Below are 18,250 nucleotides of genomic sequence, written 5' to 3' on the forward strand. Positions count from 1 at the left end.
TCAAAGTTTTACCTGTCTCTAAAGCCAGAGGATTGTCTTGTGGCACAGAAAGCTTCCTGACAGGTATCTTTCCAGAGATGGGGAACACACTGGAGTTGTTCTTCAGGGGCCTGGAGCTTTGATTTCTCTGATTGCTTACATGACTGGGTGAGTCTGCAGGGATAAAAGGCACAAAGTCCACAAAGTGTGGTGTCAGTCTTGGTTGAAACTGCCTGCAGCATTGTAATGTTCTTCTCTACAGCACAGCAACCCAACAGCTGCACCTCAGAGTCACACAACACTCCCATGCTCCTGCTCTCTGCAGCTGTACAAAGTTTAGGCAACTGGGCACGGTCACTTTCTGCTGAGAGGTTCTTTCAAGAGATACACAGCTCACAAACTGATGATGATCAGAACAGATGCTTTACCAAAATGCATCCAGACCCAGGTTCTGTACTGCACAGCATCACCAGTTCCTCGTTGCCTGCCTCTCATACAGAAGCACAGTGCTGATACCACAATTCAGAGCATAAGCAAACTCACATCTCCCCACAAACCCTTTTTTATGCCTGGGCATGAGCAAAGCCCTAACAGGAGCAGGAGGCTCTGCCCTGAAGGCAGTGACCAGGGCACTCCCTCCTACCACACCAGAGGAGAGGGGAAGGGAGGTGCAGGCAGGTTGGTTTCCCTGGGCTGTGGTGATGGCTTGGCAGACACACTTCCAGTTAATTTCTGGGAGTTGTGTCAGTCATTCACCAGCCCCAGCCTCTGGGGTGTGAGGCTCTGTTGCTTTCACCCCAGATGAGTGTGTTTTGGGTCAGTGCAGCATCTGCTTCCACAGGGCTCACCTCTGTTCCCTGCTGCCCTGCCTCAGAGAGGGGTAACCAGCACCAGAGACACCTGGCCTGTGCCACTGGAAAGAGCTGCAATGAACCCACCTCCTCCCCCAGGTGCCCTGGACAAAAGGGAAATCCTTTTAGGGGCTTAAGTAAAGAGCTTTTTAGGTCCTGTGTTCAGCTCATCCCTGCTGAGACCAAGGGTGAGGTTTTTCATTGTTTGTCAATAGTTAAACCAGGTCTGATTTTAAATATGTCCTGAAAAATAAACCTGGTTTTAGCATGCAAGCCAGAGGGGTTTATTCACTTTAGTCTACTCAAATAATGTAAAGAAAAATAATGCAATGAGCCATCCACAGATTTTAATAAAAGGTGGGAGCTGTCAGTACACGTGATTGGGAAGAAGACATTTATGCTTAAATTGATCTCTCTCGTGCATTTCATTTGGTATCTAGATGTCTAAAGCAGAACAAATGCTGATTCTTCCCTCCAGTTATAAGCATCCTGAGTCTAAATATCCAGAAAAGCTTTCCCTTAGTACACTTGGTTCCAAGTTATCTAAGCAGCTGCAGGGGACTACTGTCTTCTTTTGGATTAGCTGAAAAGCCTCCCGAGAGCTGAGAAAATAGGAAAGTTCGTATTCCTTTTCCAATCTATGGATAGAAATTGGAGGAAGAGGATGAGATTTACTATTTTTAAAAGCATGAAGGACAGAAGGAATATTAAAACAACTACCTGGATAAGTCCTTAAGTTCTTAGGAAGGGCTTAGTATGGTTCTTCCATCACAGATAACCATACACACACACTTCATCTTTACTTAAAGAGATTCTTAAATGAAGAGATTTTTTTTTTCATGTGTTCAGAATCAGAATCACAGAATTTTCAGAATTTTAAGGTCCCTTTAAGGAAGATCATCCAGTCCCAACCCCCCTACATGGGCAGGGACACCTCCCACAGATCAGGCTGCTCAGAGCTCCATCCAGCCTGGCCCTAAAAACTTCCAGGGATGGATGGGGCTTCCACCACCTCTCTGGGCAACCTGTGCCAGGCTCTCACCACCCTCATGGGAAGGTGGTGTTTTCCTAATATCTAATCTAAATCTACCTAATATTTAATCTAAATACCTTCCTAATATCAAATCCTACATTTAAAATACTTTTATATAAGCATCCTTCTGATACCAATTATGTATCAGTGGCTAATTAGAATTGAAGTCTAGCTACAAATTAGTTTTTCCTCAATCTGTCAACACCAACAGATCAATCATCCAAAAAGTTCTGCCTGTGTTGCTTGGACAGAACGGGCAAGAATCCCAAGATCATTCTGACCACATTCTTTACCTTCTGGGGAGAGATCAGCAGTTTTCATGAAACTTGGAGCAGAGCTTTTGAAAATCTTTGTTCTTTCTCCACCTACAACCACCTCAGGTCCAAGCAGGGAGACGAGGACTGCTAAGCTGTGCAGTGTGATGGCAACAATGGAGTCACTGGTATCTCGAAGGCCCAGCAGTACCTGTGAACACACAGTAGCATTGCTAAGAACAGAAAATTCTGCATTTTTAACTTCTTTCCCCACTGTATTTGCAGAAAATTCAAGCAGCGTGGGTGACAGAGGGCACCGGGTTCAATCAGTCAAGCAAGGTATCAGGGCAAGGGCTTGCAGAGAAAGGAGGTGGCAAACTCTCTGAGCACTAATCCAAACTTGAAGCTCAGAGCCAAGCCCAGCAGAAGGAACCCCTTGCTGTAGGATGTCCCCCTGGGGTGTTTTGCTGCCCTTAACCTGTGGCAATATGATGTTTTTCAGCTCCTCCCGAGTGAAGAGCTCCGCGTAGGCGTGGATGTGAGACAGCAGCACCATCCGAACGTGCTCCTCGTGGACCTCAAACAGCTTCAGCAGCACAGGAATGACATGTGTCTGGAACAAGGCTGGGGAGAGGAGGCAGCTGGGCTGGCTTTCTCCAGTTTGCTCTAGGGAAGAGAAGGTAAGATGGGTAAAAGCTGCTCCAGTGATGAGACAGCTCCCCCGTAGGCTGCTCACTACATCACAGCTGAGAGCTACAGTGCCAGGGCTGATTTTTTTGTCAGGTGCCAACACAGCTTGCTTGGGATGTCAGAGGTGGGAGGGAGGAGAGGCAGCAGTGCCAGAGTCCATGGCAGTGGCTCTGAGTGTGGAAGGGCAGTCACAAGACAGAAAGTGCTTGGCTGAGACACCAGTAGCTTTTTTAGGGAAAACTGTGAGAGGGGAGGCAAAGAGCTAAAGAGATAAAGCTAGCTGGGATCCAGCAAGATCTGCTGAACACCCCTTGCAGAGGAAAGGAGAGACTGAGTTCCCTTACAGAGGTGAAAGAGTGCAGGGCAGGCAGGGTGGGGGAAAGGTAAGAAGAGGGATATGCATCAGGAAAGCCTGGAGTGACATGGAAATATGGAAAAGAGCCCAGGCAATTCCTCACTGCATCAGCAGAGCAGTGGGAAATACTGCAAAATGGGAAGCACACATAACTGTCCTTTCCAGTTCTGTATGTTACAGTATTTGTTCTTGTTAAATAAACACCACTGTTCCCTTGATTCAACTGAATGACTGCTCTGAATCCATTCCAAAACTTGTCAGTAATAACTCTGAAGGAAGTATTTAAAGGTCACCTTTCTTTGGACCCAGCAGGTGAGGAAGAAAACTCTTGACAGCTACAGGTTCTGCAAACACGAGCTGATTGAGCAGAAGAGGCACCAGCCTTGATGCTATCAGCTCCTCTGACAAGCCAGCCACCCTGTCCAGCAGGAATCTGCATTCCAGGAGAGAACAGTCAGTATCAAGGCAGCCTTCCATGCATTTTTCCCTGTTTCCTTTAACCTCACTTTCCCCTTCTTGGGGGTCTGACTCATGTCCTAGAGACAAAGACCCAGTGCAGCCTCTCACTATTGCCCTATTGCTTGAGAAGAGGCTGTTCTGCCCCCCAAGGAAGGGAGGGATTGGCAGCAACACCTGGCAGAAGTGTTTCTGAAATAAGCTTCCAGATCACAGTTCCTTCACTTACTTGAAAAATTCAGTTTTTTCCTCCTCAGACTTTAGTGTTAAGGTCTTCAGAAAGTTCACAACCTCCAGAAAATCATTCCTAAGCACACACACAAAAAAAAAAAAAAAAAAGGCTGTCAAAAGTGATCCTTGTTAGTGCTTAAACCACCCACAACTAAGAGGCTGCAGATCCCCACCCTTCATTTAGCAGAGAGGACTGGACAGAGGGGCACGAGTCAAACACAGGCAGACCAAGAAAGCTGCTGGTGTGCTGGGTGTGACTTAGTGACCCAACAGCTGTACTTTGAACTCAGGAATCCACAGGGAGACCTGGACAACGTGGCAGCAGCCACCCCTGATGACCTCCCTGGGACAATGAGCCACCCAGTGGTAACACCACAGCCCAGGGTGACAGGAGACACAGCTCTGCTTTGCTCCAGCAGTATCCCTGAAGATTTGATTTCAAAGAGCATTTCCCATGACCCTGGGGGGATCCAAGTGACTGCACGTGACAAGGGACCCACTTCCATCCCCCTGCTAAGGCAGCACCTCCTCTGGAAGCCTGACAAAGCTTTCCTTTCATTTTAACAGCTCTGTCTGGCAGAGATCCCTGGAAGAGGCAGGGATTAAGCCTGCACTAAGTAACACCCCTTCTGACATGAAACATAGAACAGTCAGTGCCAGGACACACCAGGAGGGGCAGGGGATTCCCCTCCTTACCTGAAGAACTCGTGGCACAACAAGCTGGAGAGAGGTGGGCGACACTTTGGGTCTGGGTTCAGCACTGTGCAGCGCAAGGTTTGCTGAAAGCTGGAGAGAATATCTGCTGAAACTGAAAGCCAGAGCACCTGTAGTTAGATTTCTCTCTCAACAATGAACAAGCCGTGCTCAGGAGTCCTCCACCCACCCAAAACCTGATTTTTAGAGGCTCTATTTAACAGCAGAATTGCTCGTATAAGCCCCTAAAAGAAGGGAAAAGAGCATTTCCATTTCTCACCATGAACAAGGATGGCCACTGAAACTGTAGCACATCTGCCAGCTGCAACAAGCAGCGAATGTGCAAGGAAAAGGCTACAAAGTCCAGTCGGGAGCAAAACAAACAGTGTCATGACTCACCCTGCTCATTCAGGACTGTCAGGAGGTTTTCAACCATTGTCCCAAACGCGTAGGCATCCCTGGCATGCCCACAGCTGCTGGGCAGAATTTGGAAATCTGCAGACTAAAAAAAAAAAAAAAAAAAGCACAAATTCCCCCCCCCCAAAAAAAAAAAAAATCAGCAAAATCAGGAGTTGGTGAAACAGTTTGTAGTTTCCATGGATCTTCATTCCCACCTCTGCTCCAGTATACACTCTGCAATTCTTTTTATAGCATCACAACTCCACAAAGTACTCTACAAGAAGAATATTGGGCTAAAAAAACCTGCACTGAGGAATTTATAACCCAGAGGAGCAACTGCCTCAGGATGAACAATTCCCCCATGAACGCACACAGCAGCTGCAAGTCAACAACTTGCATCATTTCTAGAGAAACAGGTGTTAATTAGTGCTCCTCTAAGATAAGCAACTCACAGGATGCTTAACAGAGTGGGGAAAAAAATGCTCTTGTTTGTGAGAGCTACACAGCAGTGTGACCACAGTGACCTGGGCAACCTCAGCAGCAACTCTCTAGTTTTTGCAAAGCTCTGGTTATTCAGAAGCACTGTGGCTGCCACAAAAAGTGTTTGAAAACTATGATGACAACCTGCTGTCCCACCACTCCTCATTCAGAACTTCTCTTCCCTGGGCCAGGGAGGAGCACGAGGAATTAGAGATGTTAGGGAAGTGGAGAGAAAAAATAGAGAGTGAGCCTCAAGTACTGTCACTTCCTTCCTCTCAAGTGTAAGGAAACAAAACACACAAATTAAAACCCTTGCTCTTATTTCTTGCCATCAAGAAGTCCCTCCAGCACTGATGTTACTCACCATCTCCTCACAGGGGATGCACGACTGGTCTCGTACCAGCTTGACATGACAGAGGAACTGGAAGGAGAAGAAGAGGGACATGAGCTGCCTCCATCACTCATCTGTGCCAAGCAGCAGGAGTCTGCCTGGCCCTGGCCCTGGCCCTGGCCCTGTCCCCATTGTGAAGCACCAAGAGGACAGAAAGCAACTTCAGGACATCACAGCCAACTCATCCCTTCAGTCCCAAGTCCATCTGGATGGGGGAGCTTCACCAGTCAGGTTTTTGCTGTGCACCACCACACACCCCCATTTCTCATCTGCCTGATCCCTGCTGGGGAAGCTCCACACAGTTTGTGAAGGATTTGTGGCAGGAGCAATCTGCATTCATCAGGCACTGCTGGGTTGTTTCTGCCAAGACCAGCAACAAGCAACAAATTGATTCCAGCAGCAAAAGCTGGAGTCATTTAAATTATTTTTCTTATTGATTAATTTCAGCCTGGCCTGTCCTGCTTCACACTAAAGCACCTTTTGCTTGTTTTTAAATCAGCCCAGACAACAAAGCTTTCTCCCTCTCCCCAGCCCTAACCTACCCTCCAGCCAGCAGTCTCAGAAAAGTAGCTGCTTTCTGGCTAACAGGGAATCAGTTTGTTTGTGCAGATGTCACAGTTTAGAGTTACAGTGTCCTTGAGGAAAGATTCAGAGCTGGAAGTGAGGCAACACACTGAACAGAAGGACCTGGCCCTTCCCTTGGTGAGGGGCTGGTTTCAGAGCCCTGTCCCAGGCATCAGAGGGTGTTTGGCTTTGCCTGGCTCTTACCTCTGGGGTGGCTTCACTGAAGTTACAGACAGTTTCCATCCCTCCCAGCTTCCAGTGCCCATCCTCACTGACAAACACAGATGACAAGCAGACGTTGTTATGGGTTAGGTTTCCCTGAAACACAGAGACAAGAGTAAAGCTTGGGGAGAGATGAAAAGTAAAATCATTGCCAGTGTTAATAAGGTGCTGTGAGGATCTGAGGAAAAGCTGCCCAAGAAAGCCCACATGGTTCAAAAGGTCCTGCAGGATTGTGCAGGCACCAGGCAGCAGGGCTGGAGAGTCAGAGCAAAGCTCTAATTGTCACAGCCCTAGCAGAACAGCTGTGAACCCAGAGACAGCTTCCAGCTATGAACACAGCACAGTCTGAGCTGGGATTTAACTGCAGCCCTGGCTGAAACAGGAGCAGTCACACCCCTGGCACGTGGCAGCAGCTGCCAAGAAATGCCAAGGCCAAGCACTCCCACCTCCCTCAGCAAGAAGCACTGCAAGCAGGTGGCAGTTCACCAGCTGAGAGCTGACCCTTCCTTCCAAAAGCATTTCCAGTGGCCCTTCCTCCTAACAAAGCAGCCAATGATTCCTCCAGTTTCAGCCTCAAAGAACCGTGGGGTGTAGCTCTGTCTTTTTGTGGAAAAACAGGGATGAAACAGACACCCAGGTCAGCCCAGGTACAACACCCTCCTGTCCTGTTTCACCTGGTTCCCACCAAAGCCAGATGGCACCTACCCTCTCGTGGAGGAAGATGAGTGCCAGCAAGACGTCGTAGATCCCTGCACAGATTTCTGCAGAAGAAAGTGTCCCCAGGACCATCCCCAAAGGCTTCACACGTTCTGTCACCAGGTGGATCCCGTTGGCTTCCACAGTGCAGGAGAGGAAGCGCAGAAGGCAAGGGTGGCGCAAGGTTTTCAGGTGCTTCCAGAAAGAGAGAGCTGTTAGACCTCACCCAGAGCATCCCTTCTGCCTGCACAGCCACCACATTTCCTGCTGGAATTGAGGCAGCACAGCCTTGTCCTCACCAACCACTCAACACGCTCACTCACTCAGTGCAGAAGCCTTTGTAAGACATCCAAAGTCTTACACAGAATTTTGGGTTTCAGAGAATCTTTCAGGTTGGAAAAAACCCTGGGGATCACTGAGTCCAACCATCAGCCCAGCTCTGCAAAGTTCTCCCCTAAGCCACATCCCCCAACACCACATCTCAATGACCCTCAAACACACCCAGGGATGGTGACTCCATCCATGGAGCAGCCCATGGTGTCTGACCACTCTTTCTTTCCTAATGTCCAGTCTAAACCTCCTCTGCTGCAGCTGGAAGCCACTCCCTGAGCACAGGGGGACAATCACCTCCCTACTTCTGCTGGCCACACTATTTCTTTTACAAGCCAGGATGCCATTGGCTTTCTTGGGGCACACATCTAGCTCAGTGGTTTCCTGGGTAGGATCCACCCAGGAAGGGGATTCCCTGGCTTACATCTGCAGCTCAGGCACCACTTCCCACCCTGCAGCACATCAGCAGCTTCACAGCTGCCAAACCCCTCTCCCTCTGCCTTGGCAGCTGTTTGCAGCCACGGACAACTCCAAACTTTCCTCCTGCCCTTGTTCCCCAAGACTCTGACCCTCATGAACTGGTTCCCATCCCTCCAGTTAAAAAAAAAAAAGCAGCTCTGCAGGGTACCTTGGCAGCTTTATTGACCTTCTCTGCGTTCTCTCTCTTGTACACGAAGACAGAGGCCCTTTTGCCATCTTGTAGCAGTGCAGGGTACAGGGTGTGCCCGCTGGGCAAGGTACAGGGAGGCTCCTGCAGGCTGTAGCTCTTCAGAACGCTGTTCTCGGAGCCCATCCCTGGCAGAGTTTGGCTGGTGCAGAGCTTTGAGAGAGCACAAAGAGGCCCCTGGGTGCAGGCAGACTTCCTTCAGACAGATCTGGTTTGGGAGGTGCTGTCCAGCTCTCCTTTCAGAGCATTTTCTGCAAAGCATGAAAAACAGCCATGAAAACCTTCCTCCTGCCAGCATCCTCTCCTTCAGTTTAAAGTCAAGAATAAAATCCCCACACTTTATTTTGGGAAGGAAATCAAACAAGCAGCTCTCTACCTCTGCAGCCAACACTCCCCTGGCTCTTGTGTCAGCATCACCACGGCCCTGCCACACCAATAAACAGACTGGGGGGGCACCCACAACAAGTCCACAGGCTCCCAAACTGAGAATGCACCAAAGCCAGGACCCACCAGGACCTGCCCACCCTGCAGGCTCCTGCTCTGGGGCTTTAATTCAGGTTAAGCCCACTCAGCACTCAGAATGATGACTGCCACCTCCTCAGGACACACAGAGCTGTCTCAGAAGCAGCCACTGCTCAGCTCTCCAGACACAGAGGAACTTCAGCTGCAGTCAGGTCACCTCTTCCAGCAGCAAGTTCCCTTCCCTCCATCTGACAAATATTCCATCTGCCTGCCATCCCCTTCCTTCCTCCCCCAGGCTCTCAGGAAGAGGCTGACCCAGGTTCTGTGCAGCTCCCTGGCACACACAGAACAGGTAAAGCAAAGCTGCTGAGGGCAGAGGCTCTTTCAGAAAGCACTGACTGAGCAGGTGCTCTGTGACCAGCCTGGTGACCACAGCCTGCACCCTGAACCTCTACCCAGGAACCACCAATCTGCAGTGATGAGAGGAGGAGAGAGAAAAACCTCCCGTTCCCAGGAAAAGCCAAGGGGGCAAAAATAACTGCTCACCCCCAAATAGGATTCTATGATTCTATGAAATACTTTTCTGCAGCTGGTGAATCATTTCATGGTGGTCGTTTCCAGCCCAAAACACACAAGACAGAGGAGCTTTCTAAACAGCACTTTCTGGTGGCAGCAGAGAGGCTCAGAAGGACTCCCCCTGCCCAGAGCTGGTGTCTGGGGGCTCTGCTCCTGCTCCCTCCCCACCTGGGTGTGATGATGGCTCTGGCTGCTCCTCCTGGCACAGCTGCTGCACTCCCTGCTCTCCCCAGCTGTGCCCCATTTGCCACCCCCACTCTCATTATTCCTCACTCAGGTTTTACAGGGGACACCTGGAAGTGCCTCCTGTTGCTCCAGACACACCTGGAGGTGTTCACAGGTCACAAATTTGGCCTCGGGGAGGCCCACGGGTGGGAAATGTTGCAGCCCCAGGGACCTTCAGGCGGCTGCCCCCTACTCCAGTGCCCCTGGATAACAACCAGCACCAAGCAAGCAGCCCCAGCCCGGGGAACCTCGGCCCAGGAGGAGCTCAGCAGCTCCTGCCAAGCAAGCAGCCCCAGCAAGGAGCAGAACCAGGAGCCCGAACATCTCAGGAACACCCCAGCTCTGCAAAACCAGAGCTTGGTTTCTTTTTCACACCACTGCAAAACCCTCTGGCTGCTGAAACGCCAAAGGTGCCCTCCCAGCTGTGACTGAAACCCACGGAGCGATTCTTCCCGTGGTAAAACAAACTCAGGCACAGCCTGTGCTGAGGACCCCTTACGCTCCCTGCTGCCCTCCTGGAAGCTGCCAGGAGCTTCCCAAAATCAGAGGCTTCCCCAGAGGGAGGAACCGGGGGGTCCTCAGCTCTCCCGAAGCAGCGGGCCCAGGGACGGAGCAGACACGGAGAACGCGTGGATTTCCCCCGAGAAACACGGGGATCACGCCGCTGCCCACAGCGCTCTCCCTCCCGTCAACACCGTCACCGGTATTGGCTTTTTTCCTCCAAAAAGCGAGACTTTGCCCCCACGCTGTCCCCTACCTGGGAGCTGCCAATCCCCGCAGGGAGGGAAGGGAGGGGAAGGAAGGAGCAGCAGCAGCGTCACCGCTTCCTCACCGGGCCCCTCACCCGTCCCGAGCGAGGCTCACGGCTCCGGCTCCAGCCGCCCGGCCCAGGTAGGAGGGCAGGGCCGGGACAGGCAGGACACGGCCCGGGTGCCGGGGGAGCTGAGGCTGCCGGAACCCCCTGGGCCTGGGCCGGGTGTGGGAGCGGAGCCGTTGCCACCCCCCCCTCCAGCGCCCCATTAGCGGCCTCCGCCATTAACCCCCGACACCTCCCACCCTCCTCCGCCCGCAGCCGCGGTCCCCGCCGCTCCCCGTCCCCCCGATCCCCACCGCCCCCTCCGCACCTGCTCCCCGTACCTGCTCCCCGCACCTACTCCCCGTACCTGCTCCCCGCCGGCCCGGGCCGGGGGTGGGGAGGGACCTGGGCCCCTCCTGGGCTCCCTCCCTCCCTCACAGCGCGGCCGCCGCTGCCACTTCCGGCAGCGCCGCACCAGCGAGGCGGCCAGAGCGCCGCCGCCTTCCCCAGCGCGCCGCCTAGCGGCTGGGAGGTGCGGGCGGAGGAGCGGCGGCCGCCATGTTGTGTGCGGAAGGAGCTGCCCGCACTCCGCACCCCCGTGTCACCTCCCGCATCCTCCCAGCTCTGTCACCTCCTCCATCGCGGCTTCTCGGCCCTTGAGAGCCCCTCACCCCAACCACCCTCCTGTGCGCTGCGGGACCGCGCTTCGCTGCCTGGGGTTTAGGCGTGCGGGGTGCGTGCGGAGGAGCTGCGTCCCTCCTGGCTGCGTGCGGGACCGATCCCTTTCCCCGCTTCCCCCTCTCTGCTCCCCGTCTGCGCCCCAGGGCATCCAGGAGTGGCTCCCGACCCGGCTGAAGGGAGCTGGGGGAGCGGTGAAGCGGGCAGGGGTCCCCCCGGTGTCCGGGATCCCCGCACCGAACCCCATTGGAGCCGCTCCCGAGGCTGCGGGGGGAACATCCCCCGGGAGAGCTTTCGTGCGAGGATTTTGGGCACCAGAGCCACGGCTGCGAGGAGGGGTGCGGGCGGTGGGAGGTCCGGGGCTGTTCACACGCGGTTTTCCTCTCCCCGGTGTTATTCCGGCGTTAGGATGCGGTTTCCTCCATCGTTCCGAACCCCGTGCTCGGGGTGAGCGGGGCCCCGCAGCCCAGCCCAGCCCCTGGCGCTGTCTAGACACAGATTTAATGGCAACAAAGGTGGTCCCGGCTCTGCTCCCTCCTCGCCTTTCCTCAGGAACTCAACTTTTACCTCCCATTAAATTTTCCGCTGTCAGATCCGCTGTGAACTTGGGAGCGATTCTTTGTCCTATTTTTTTTGCAACGCACTTTCCTCCCCCCGCACACGCTTTGTAGCAAAACCCTCCCAGGACTCGGGGGATCTGCGGCCTCTGGGAGGAGCTGCGGGTACCGGGAGAGCAAAAGGATCCCCGCAGCTCCAGTGGCTGCAGGGAGGCCACGCAGGGTGTTGCTTCTGACTGTACCCCGGGAGGGCTGTAACTGTCCCGTCAGGGTGACAGGAGGGCACTGTCCAGGCAGGATTTTCCTGATAGTGGCAGCTGGATGATAGGGGGGGGTTTAAATAAAGCAGAAAGATGGTAGGAGCAGGAGGGTGCAGGTGACACAGAGTGTGAGGTGTTTCACGTGGTGTGGGGTAACATCCAGGAACAGAAATTAAACCCAAGTTCAGATGTGCCACCTCCCTCCTACAAAGGGGTGAAAGATCCAAAGTCTTTGGGGCAAACAGTCATTCCTAAAGACTCTGGCCTTAAAAGTGTAGAACAGGGGGAGCTGTGGCCATTCCTTGCCAGTTTATTCCAGTCCCATAGCACAGATTTGTACATCCTGTGGGTGCCTCACGGGAGAAAGGCAGAAGACAAAAAACCTGAACAACTTCAGGTACTGACAGAAAATTCTTAATAAATAAAATTTTTAGCAAGCAATGATTGGCTTCTACACGCAGCACTTGGCTCCAGCCTCAGCCTGTGGTGTAATTCCTGTAGCTCTCAGGATAAGGAAAAAAACAAAAAAACCAAAAAACCAAACCTTGGCTGCTCTGCATCATTTCCAGCAGTTTCTCTGCTGGGCTGCCCCGTGGAGCAGCTCTCCTGCCTTTCCTCTGGGACACTGCCCAGGTACTGAGCTGGGCACCCTCAGGACAGGTCACAGCAAAAGGGCTGGGACATGATTTGCAGCAGCAAAGTCAGTTTCACAGCTTTTGATTTGTCTTGAGGTTGGCCATGAAGGAATGAAGGCCGGAGCTCTTCTCCCAGAAGAGTGGCAGAGCCCAGGAATTCCAGCAGAGAACCTGCCAGAGGGGCCTGGCATCTCCTGCATCCAAACCCAGCTTGTCCTGCTTGCTCCAGAAGAAGAGGAATCTTATTCCTGTTTCATTTAATCCAGAGTGGATCAAACTAAACAGAATCATGGCAGCCTCACTTCAGAACAAAATGCATGTGTTAAGCTGTTAGCCAGCTCCATGCAAAAACCTGGAACTTAAAAGACTTTATTCCTAAAGCTTATTCCTCAGCTCTCCAGGCCAAGGATGTTTGTTTACTTCTGCTTTTCCCCCCATGCTCTGTTACCCCAATAAACCTCTAAGTCCCAGAGTGGTACAAAGAACAATTTAAAACAAGATCTGAGGCTGCTGCATGGAGTAGGAATCTCTCAGAAACCCTGTCATACAGCTGCCATCTGAGTAACAGCCACAGAGACATCAGCTCCTCAGCCTCTGCTGCTTTCATTGTGCTATTAACTTTACAGCCTAATTAGAGCCAACACACCTGCAAACCCAAACTCATTAACAGCAGAGTAGGAAAAAGCACACGCTGGGGATTGCTGCTGGAGGGAGAGAAACAGGAGCTGTGTACAAAGGCAGGGAGAGAAAGAAGGGGGGGGAGGGAAGGACAAAAATTGGGTGAGTTGCTAGAAGCAAGCAGCTCCCTCCCTGCCTGCCTGGGTTTATGCAGGAGACAGTACCCAAGGACTGAATCCATACATGCAGATAATTAAAAAGTTACCCTGGCAGGTCAGGCTCTCCACCTTCCCCCTGACACCCACAGGAAATATGATATAGATTGAAAAGTGTATGTGCTCATATCTTTTTTTTTTTTTTTTTCCCCCCTTTTCTGGCTCAGGAACTGTAATTAAAGGGGAAATCAGCCTCTCTCCTGCCTTTGAGAGCAGAGTGGCACAGCTGGTTTTCATCTTGGCTAGCAGGCTCTGTCCTCAGGCTACTAAGTGCTGAGTAATTTTTACCAAGCTCTGCTTGCAGATAAATGATGTCCTCCTCTTAGCTGCTGCCAGGCAAGGCTGCAAATACTTGATCTTTTATTCTTTTTCCCATAAACTCCTAACATTGAATACTAAAAATGCTGCCAGAGATTTTTTCCACTTCCATTTATTCTCAGTATGGTCACAATTACAGACACCCACCCATCTGCTGAATGAAGCTCGACTGCAGTTCCCTGTTAACCTGAAGCTTCCAATTAAAAGGCTCTTTCAGTTTCATTGATAGTTTGCTTATACTCTAAGGACCCACTTCATCCTTTTTTTCTTTTTTTCTTTTTTTTCCTTTTTTCCCTAAGAACCACATTCCATGAGAAAGGCAACTGCTTTAAATAACTTCACACTAATTTTCTGGAAAAGCCTGATGAGCGAGTGCCAGTCTCAAAAGAAAAGCCTGTGTCTGAATCTGCAGTTTGGGTAATTGCTCTCACAGCTTTAACTGTAAAAATATCTGAAAGCTTTTGACTAAATGTGGCACAACTGCTGGGCAGACAAAGCAGGGGCTCGGGCCAATGGAAAAGATCTAGCAAGGTACAACACTGGAAACCCTGTAGTTTAATTCACGTTTTCTGCAATTTTTCTAGTAAGATCTTAAAAAAAAAAAAAAAAAAGATGTATAGGAAATTATTTTTTAAAACATTCATCTTGGCAGTGCTGATTTTTTTTTTAATACCTACCTCCAGTAGATGAAGGCATGAAAACAAAGCCAGCACACAGGGAGGAGGCTGCATATATGTATGAAACACCATGGACAACTTCAGACTCCTTTCCAGTCGTGCAGTGGGAAACACAGTGGGTTAACACTGCATCTAAAAGCACCTGCACATTGTTAAAAGATACAGCAGCTATCTTGATTTTTAAAATCTTTTTCAAGTATAGGACTGCTAGCATGTCAGCTTCCTGATCACTGCCATCCCCTTCCCATACAGGAGGTGTTCCTGGCTCCTCTTTTGGTAGCAGGAGCTGGTGGGAGGGAATCTGGATTGGGAATAAACTTACAGTGCTGGTTTCTTCTGCTTTTCCCCATGATGCTGCTGCCTTCTCTCAGCCCACAGAACTCTGCTGAAACACCATGGCAAAGGGACTCTGCTGTAGCATGGTTTCTCATTTTAAGTGTTTTCAAACCTTTAAAGGAGATGGTAAAGGTCTGAAGCTCCATGGGAGGGAATCTGTGCCATCTTTCCATTATTAAATCTTCACACCCAGGGCTGGACTTTGGTACCCACGGGTCAAGGCAGCACCAGGAGGTGCTGGGGCTTAACAAGAGTTCCCATTACAGAAGTGTGAGAGTGAAACAGTCCATGCTGAGCACACTTCACACGGAGCATTCCCCTTACTTAAATGCCTTGTAAAACAAACAAAACCTTGCTTAAAAACACATTCACCACCGCTGACCACGCAGGTTTGGGTTTTTTTTTTTATATTTAATAGAAATTAAATTAGTAGCTTAATATACATAATGTGACCCTTTCCAGTCTGGGAGCTTTCCAATTCTTCCTTTCAAGTCACAGAGCAAATAACTGTACAGAAACAACAACAGAGAGCAACCCAAGAGCAAACACTGTCACTAAAACACCGGACCCAGAACAGCCGGGCCTGGCTGGAGCTACAGACACCAAAGGATACAGAGCAATGGACCTGTCAGGGAACACTCATGCAGTACACCCAGGGAGAGCTCTCCTGGCAGCCAGGCAGTGGGGCTGCAGTGGGGCTGTCTCACCGTGCCCCAAAGCTGTAGTAGAAGGGTTCATCCGGGCGGTATCCGTAGGCAGTGGCTGGGCGGCCCGGGACCCCCGGGGCTTGGCCAAACCCATCAACTCCAATGCTGCAAGAAACAAGAGGGGAGAGAAACTGCTGGGGTTTATCAAGTAGGGAAGGAGTACCTGGTGCTGGTGACTCCAGCTCTTCCTGCAATACAGGGAATTTGGTGAGGCAGCTCTGCAAGTCACCTTCCCCTCCTAGCACCGCTCTGTCTCCTCCCTGGGAGGGAAAAGAAATGCTGCAGAGAAGTTACCACAGGTCCTGAAAGGAAAGGCTTTCAGGTCACACAGAAATCCCAGAAGAGGCAGAAGTTTTCTGTCAAAAACCACAGTTCCTGAAAGGAAAGGCTTTCAGGTCACACAGAAATCCCAGAAGAGGCAGAAGTTTTCTGTCAAAAACCACAGTTCCTGAAAGGAAAGGCTTTCAGGTCACACAGAAATCCCAGAAGAGGCAGAAGTTTTCTGTCCTTCTGTCTTCTCTCTCTGTACATTAACACACCTTCCAGGAGAGGCTCCAAGCATGCTGCTTGCAAAGCCCACCAGTAACCCTGCCCTACACATCTGAATAATTTCATCTCCTTCCCTCAGTCCATTTCTGAAGCCCCTGGGGAAAAAAGAAACCCAACAAAAAGCACAACACAAAAACCAGGTAGAAATGAGAAGGTGAGACTGTCTGGCACAGCAAGGTAGTTCAGCAAAGGACAGTGTTTCTGGTGGGATACAGGACTGACAGCCAAAGTATCAGCAGAAAGAATTCACCATACACCAAAAGGCTGTGTGCTAACGAGCCAGAATAATTCATTTTTCATACTGAACAGCATCTTTTATACCAAAAAAGTCCCACAGCAATGAACTAGATGCTTAGGGAAAAGTGGCACATATTTCATACTCCAGAATAATTCTCATGCAGGAGGTAAAGGAACACTGAACATTGCCTAAGATACTGGATTAGTGCCTGTTCATAGTTATGTCACTTCTTCATTTCCACTTCAGTAGAAGGACAAATGGGAAAAGGATTCTGATTTATTGGCTGGCTAAAGATGCATTGAAAGGAGCTGAACTTCCTCTCTGAAGACTGTCAAAACACAAAGAACCAAAGTGCTTTTGGAGTGGGGAAAAGCTGAGCCTCATTACTGCCAATTAGACATATGGAACATGGGTTATGCAACAGTGGAGGCTGGGAAAGAATGACCCATCCAGAAGATGTACAATGGGTGGGCCCCGGGCCCTGGCTCAGCTAAATGCTGGCACTGCTGAATTGCTCGGGCTGAAAGGGCTCAGATGAAGTGGTTCTGTCCTTCCACAGACACCTCCCTCTGATTCTGCCTCTGTGAGCTCCTAGAAAAGGCTCCTTGGGGCTGGTTCACTCGTTGGATATTCTGCTAACCAGGTGAAGGCTGAGATCTGTCCTCTGAGAGGGAGGGGGCACACTCAGCAAAGCAAACTGCAGAGTAATTCATGCTGGCTCACCTGAATGTACCCTGAGAAATGCAGCACCCTGAAAGGGCTTTGCTATTTCCATGTCTGCTTCTGAACTGGCAACGTCCCTGTCTCATACCCAGAGACAGCAGTGGGACCTGGAAGGCTGAGCAGGTCCCTCAGCGTGGCAAAGAGCAGCACAGGAGCCCTGGGGTACCCAGAGTGGTCCAAAGCCATGTGAACACGTGGGGTACCCATGGTGTGTACAAAGCCTCTGCCCCCACACCTTCCTCCAGCCACCCATTCCTTCCTCTATCCACTACAAAGTCCCAGGACTCTTTTCCAAGCCCATTATGAAGTGAGCTGGTGACCCCTGAGACACCTTTTCCAGGTCCCTGTTGTACCTGGCAAACAACAGCTTTCTCATTAGCAGCCTCCAAGCTTTCAAAGATTCCTGAAAGAAAGGACTGGGAGAAATTCGGATCCTTTGTCTCCATTCTCATTTTTGTCTCCAGAAGCACCAAACCCTGCCCTCTCCTTACCCCAAGGATGGTCCCTACGCCCTGGTTTGCAGCAACAAAAGGATGAGGCAGGCAGACCTCACACAGGCTGCCATTAGGTAGAGATTCCTGGCTGGAGGCCACAAGGCTCCCCCAAACAATCCAACAAGGACCAATTTGTTTGGTGGTTCAGAAAACAAAGCAGCTGAATAACTGCTGTGAAACAAGAGTGATTCCTCCCCAGAGTTACTCCAGCATGTTAGTACCAGGAGTTAATAACATCCTAAAAGAAGGCCCACTGGGCTTTGGGAGGGCAGAGCCCAGTTCTGCTGGGCTACTACACACAGTGAGACCACAGCAGAGACCACAACAGGGAACACTGCAGAGAACCAGGACTTTAAAGCTACCTCTGGATTCAGGAATTACACTGTTTTCTTCCAAAGATCCAAAAAGCACCTACAGATGACTTGCAATGAAAACATTTTAACAGCAAACACTTTTCTGGGTCTTTCTTCAGTGTTTCTTTCTCTGGAACAAGAGCAGTGGTGTGTAAGGTGTTGTTACTGTCAGAGCAGCAGAACTCTTGGCATTTCTGCTGACTCCCAAAAACTTCCTTCTGGAGAGATGCTGTGGGTGGGTGAGCAGGGTGCAGGTCAGGCTAGTAGGGACCATGCTTTGGCTACCAGGGAGCTGTCCTCAGGTTTCCTGTGGCAGAGAGAGCTGCAACAACAACAGCCCAAGAGATCACCTTCTCTGCTGTGACAGGATGAGGGGCAATGGATTCAGGACAGAGCACCTCAACATGAGGAAGAATTTCTGTCCTGTAAGGGTTCCAGAGCCCTGGCCCAGGCTGCCCAGAGAGGTTGTGGAGTCTCCTCCTTCTCTGGAGACTTTCCAGACCCCCCTGGATGCATTGCTGAGTGACCTGAGTTCTGGTCCT

At 50.8% G+C, this 18,250-nt stretch overlaps 2 protein-coding genes across 4 annotated transcripts in view; both read right to left on the bottom strand.

Moving 5' to 3' along the window:
* Positions 1–1,162: 1,162 nt before the first annotated feature.
* Positions 1,163–10,818, bottom strand: SCYL3 (SCY1 like pseudokinase 3). Of its 2 annotated transcripts, none has more exons than XM_071751407.1 (12): positions 10,679–10,818; positions 8,253–8,542; positions 7,304–7,489; positions 6,581–6,694; positions 5,786–5,842; positions 4,942–5,044; positions 4,546–4,657; positions 3,848–3,925; positions 3,456–3,595; positions 2,596–2,783; positions 2,157–2,328; positions 1,163–1,468 (listed from the first exon to the last, which is right to left on the bottom strand). In XM_071751407.1, exons 2-12 carry the CDS (start codon positions 8,415–8,417, stop codon positions 1,410–1,412), a joined length of 1,374 nt encoding a protein of 457 aa, XP_071607508.1. In that variant the 5' UTR covers positions 8,418–8,542; positions 10,679–10,818; the 3' UTR covers positions 1,163–1,409. The 2 variants fall into 2 exon arrangements, with proteins under 2 accessions (XP_071607508.1, XP_071607509.1); XM_071751408.1 differs by having other exon boundaries at positions 10,705–10,806.
* Positions 10,819–14,305: 3,487 nt separating this feature from the next.
* KIFAP3 (kinesin associated protein 3) overlaps positions 14,306–18,250 on the bottom strand; it is a 62,178-nt gene continuing 58,233 nt past the window's right edge. The window contains exon 20 of one of the 2 annotated variants that reach the window (XM_071751419.1): positions 14,306–15,456. In XM_071751419.1, the coding sequence (XP_071607520.1) occupies positions 15,348–15,456 (109 nt within the window). In that variant the 3' untranslated portion in view covers positions 14,306–15,347. Of the gene's footprint in view, positions 15,457–15,580; positions 15,612–18,250 lie in introns of those variants that run through there. The other variant, XM_071751420.1, reaches the window with a different exon arrangement.

This window comes from Heliangelus exortis, chromosome 8, assembly GCF_036169615.1.
Source record: "Heliangelus exortis chromosome 8, bHelExo1.hap1, whole genome shotgun sequence".
Taxonomy (NCBI): domain Eukaryota; kingdom Metazoa; phylum Chordata; class Aves; order Apodiformes; family Trochilidae; genus Heliangelus; species Heliangelus exortis.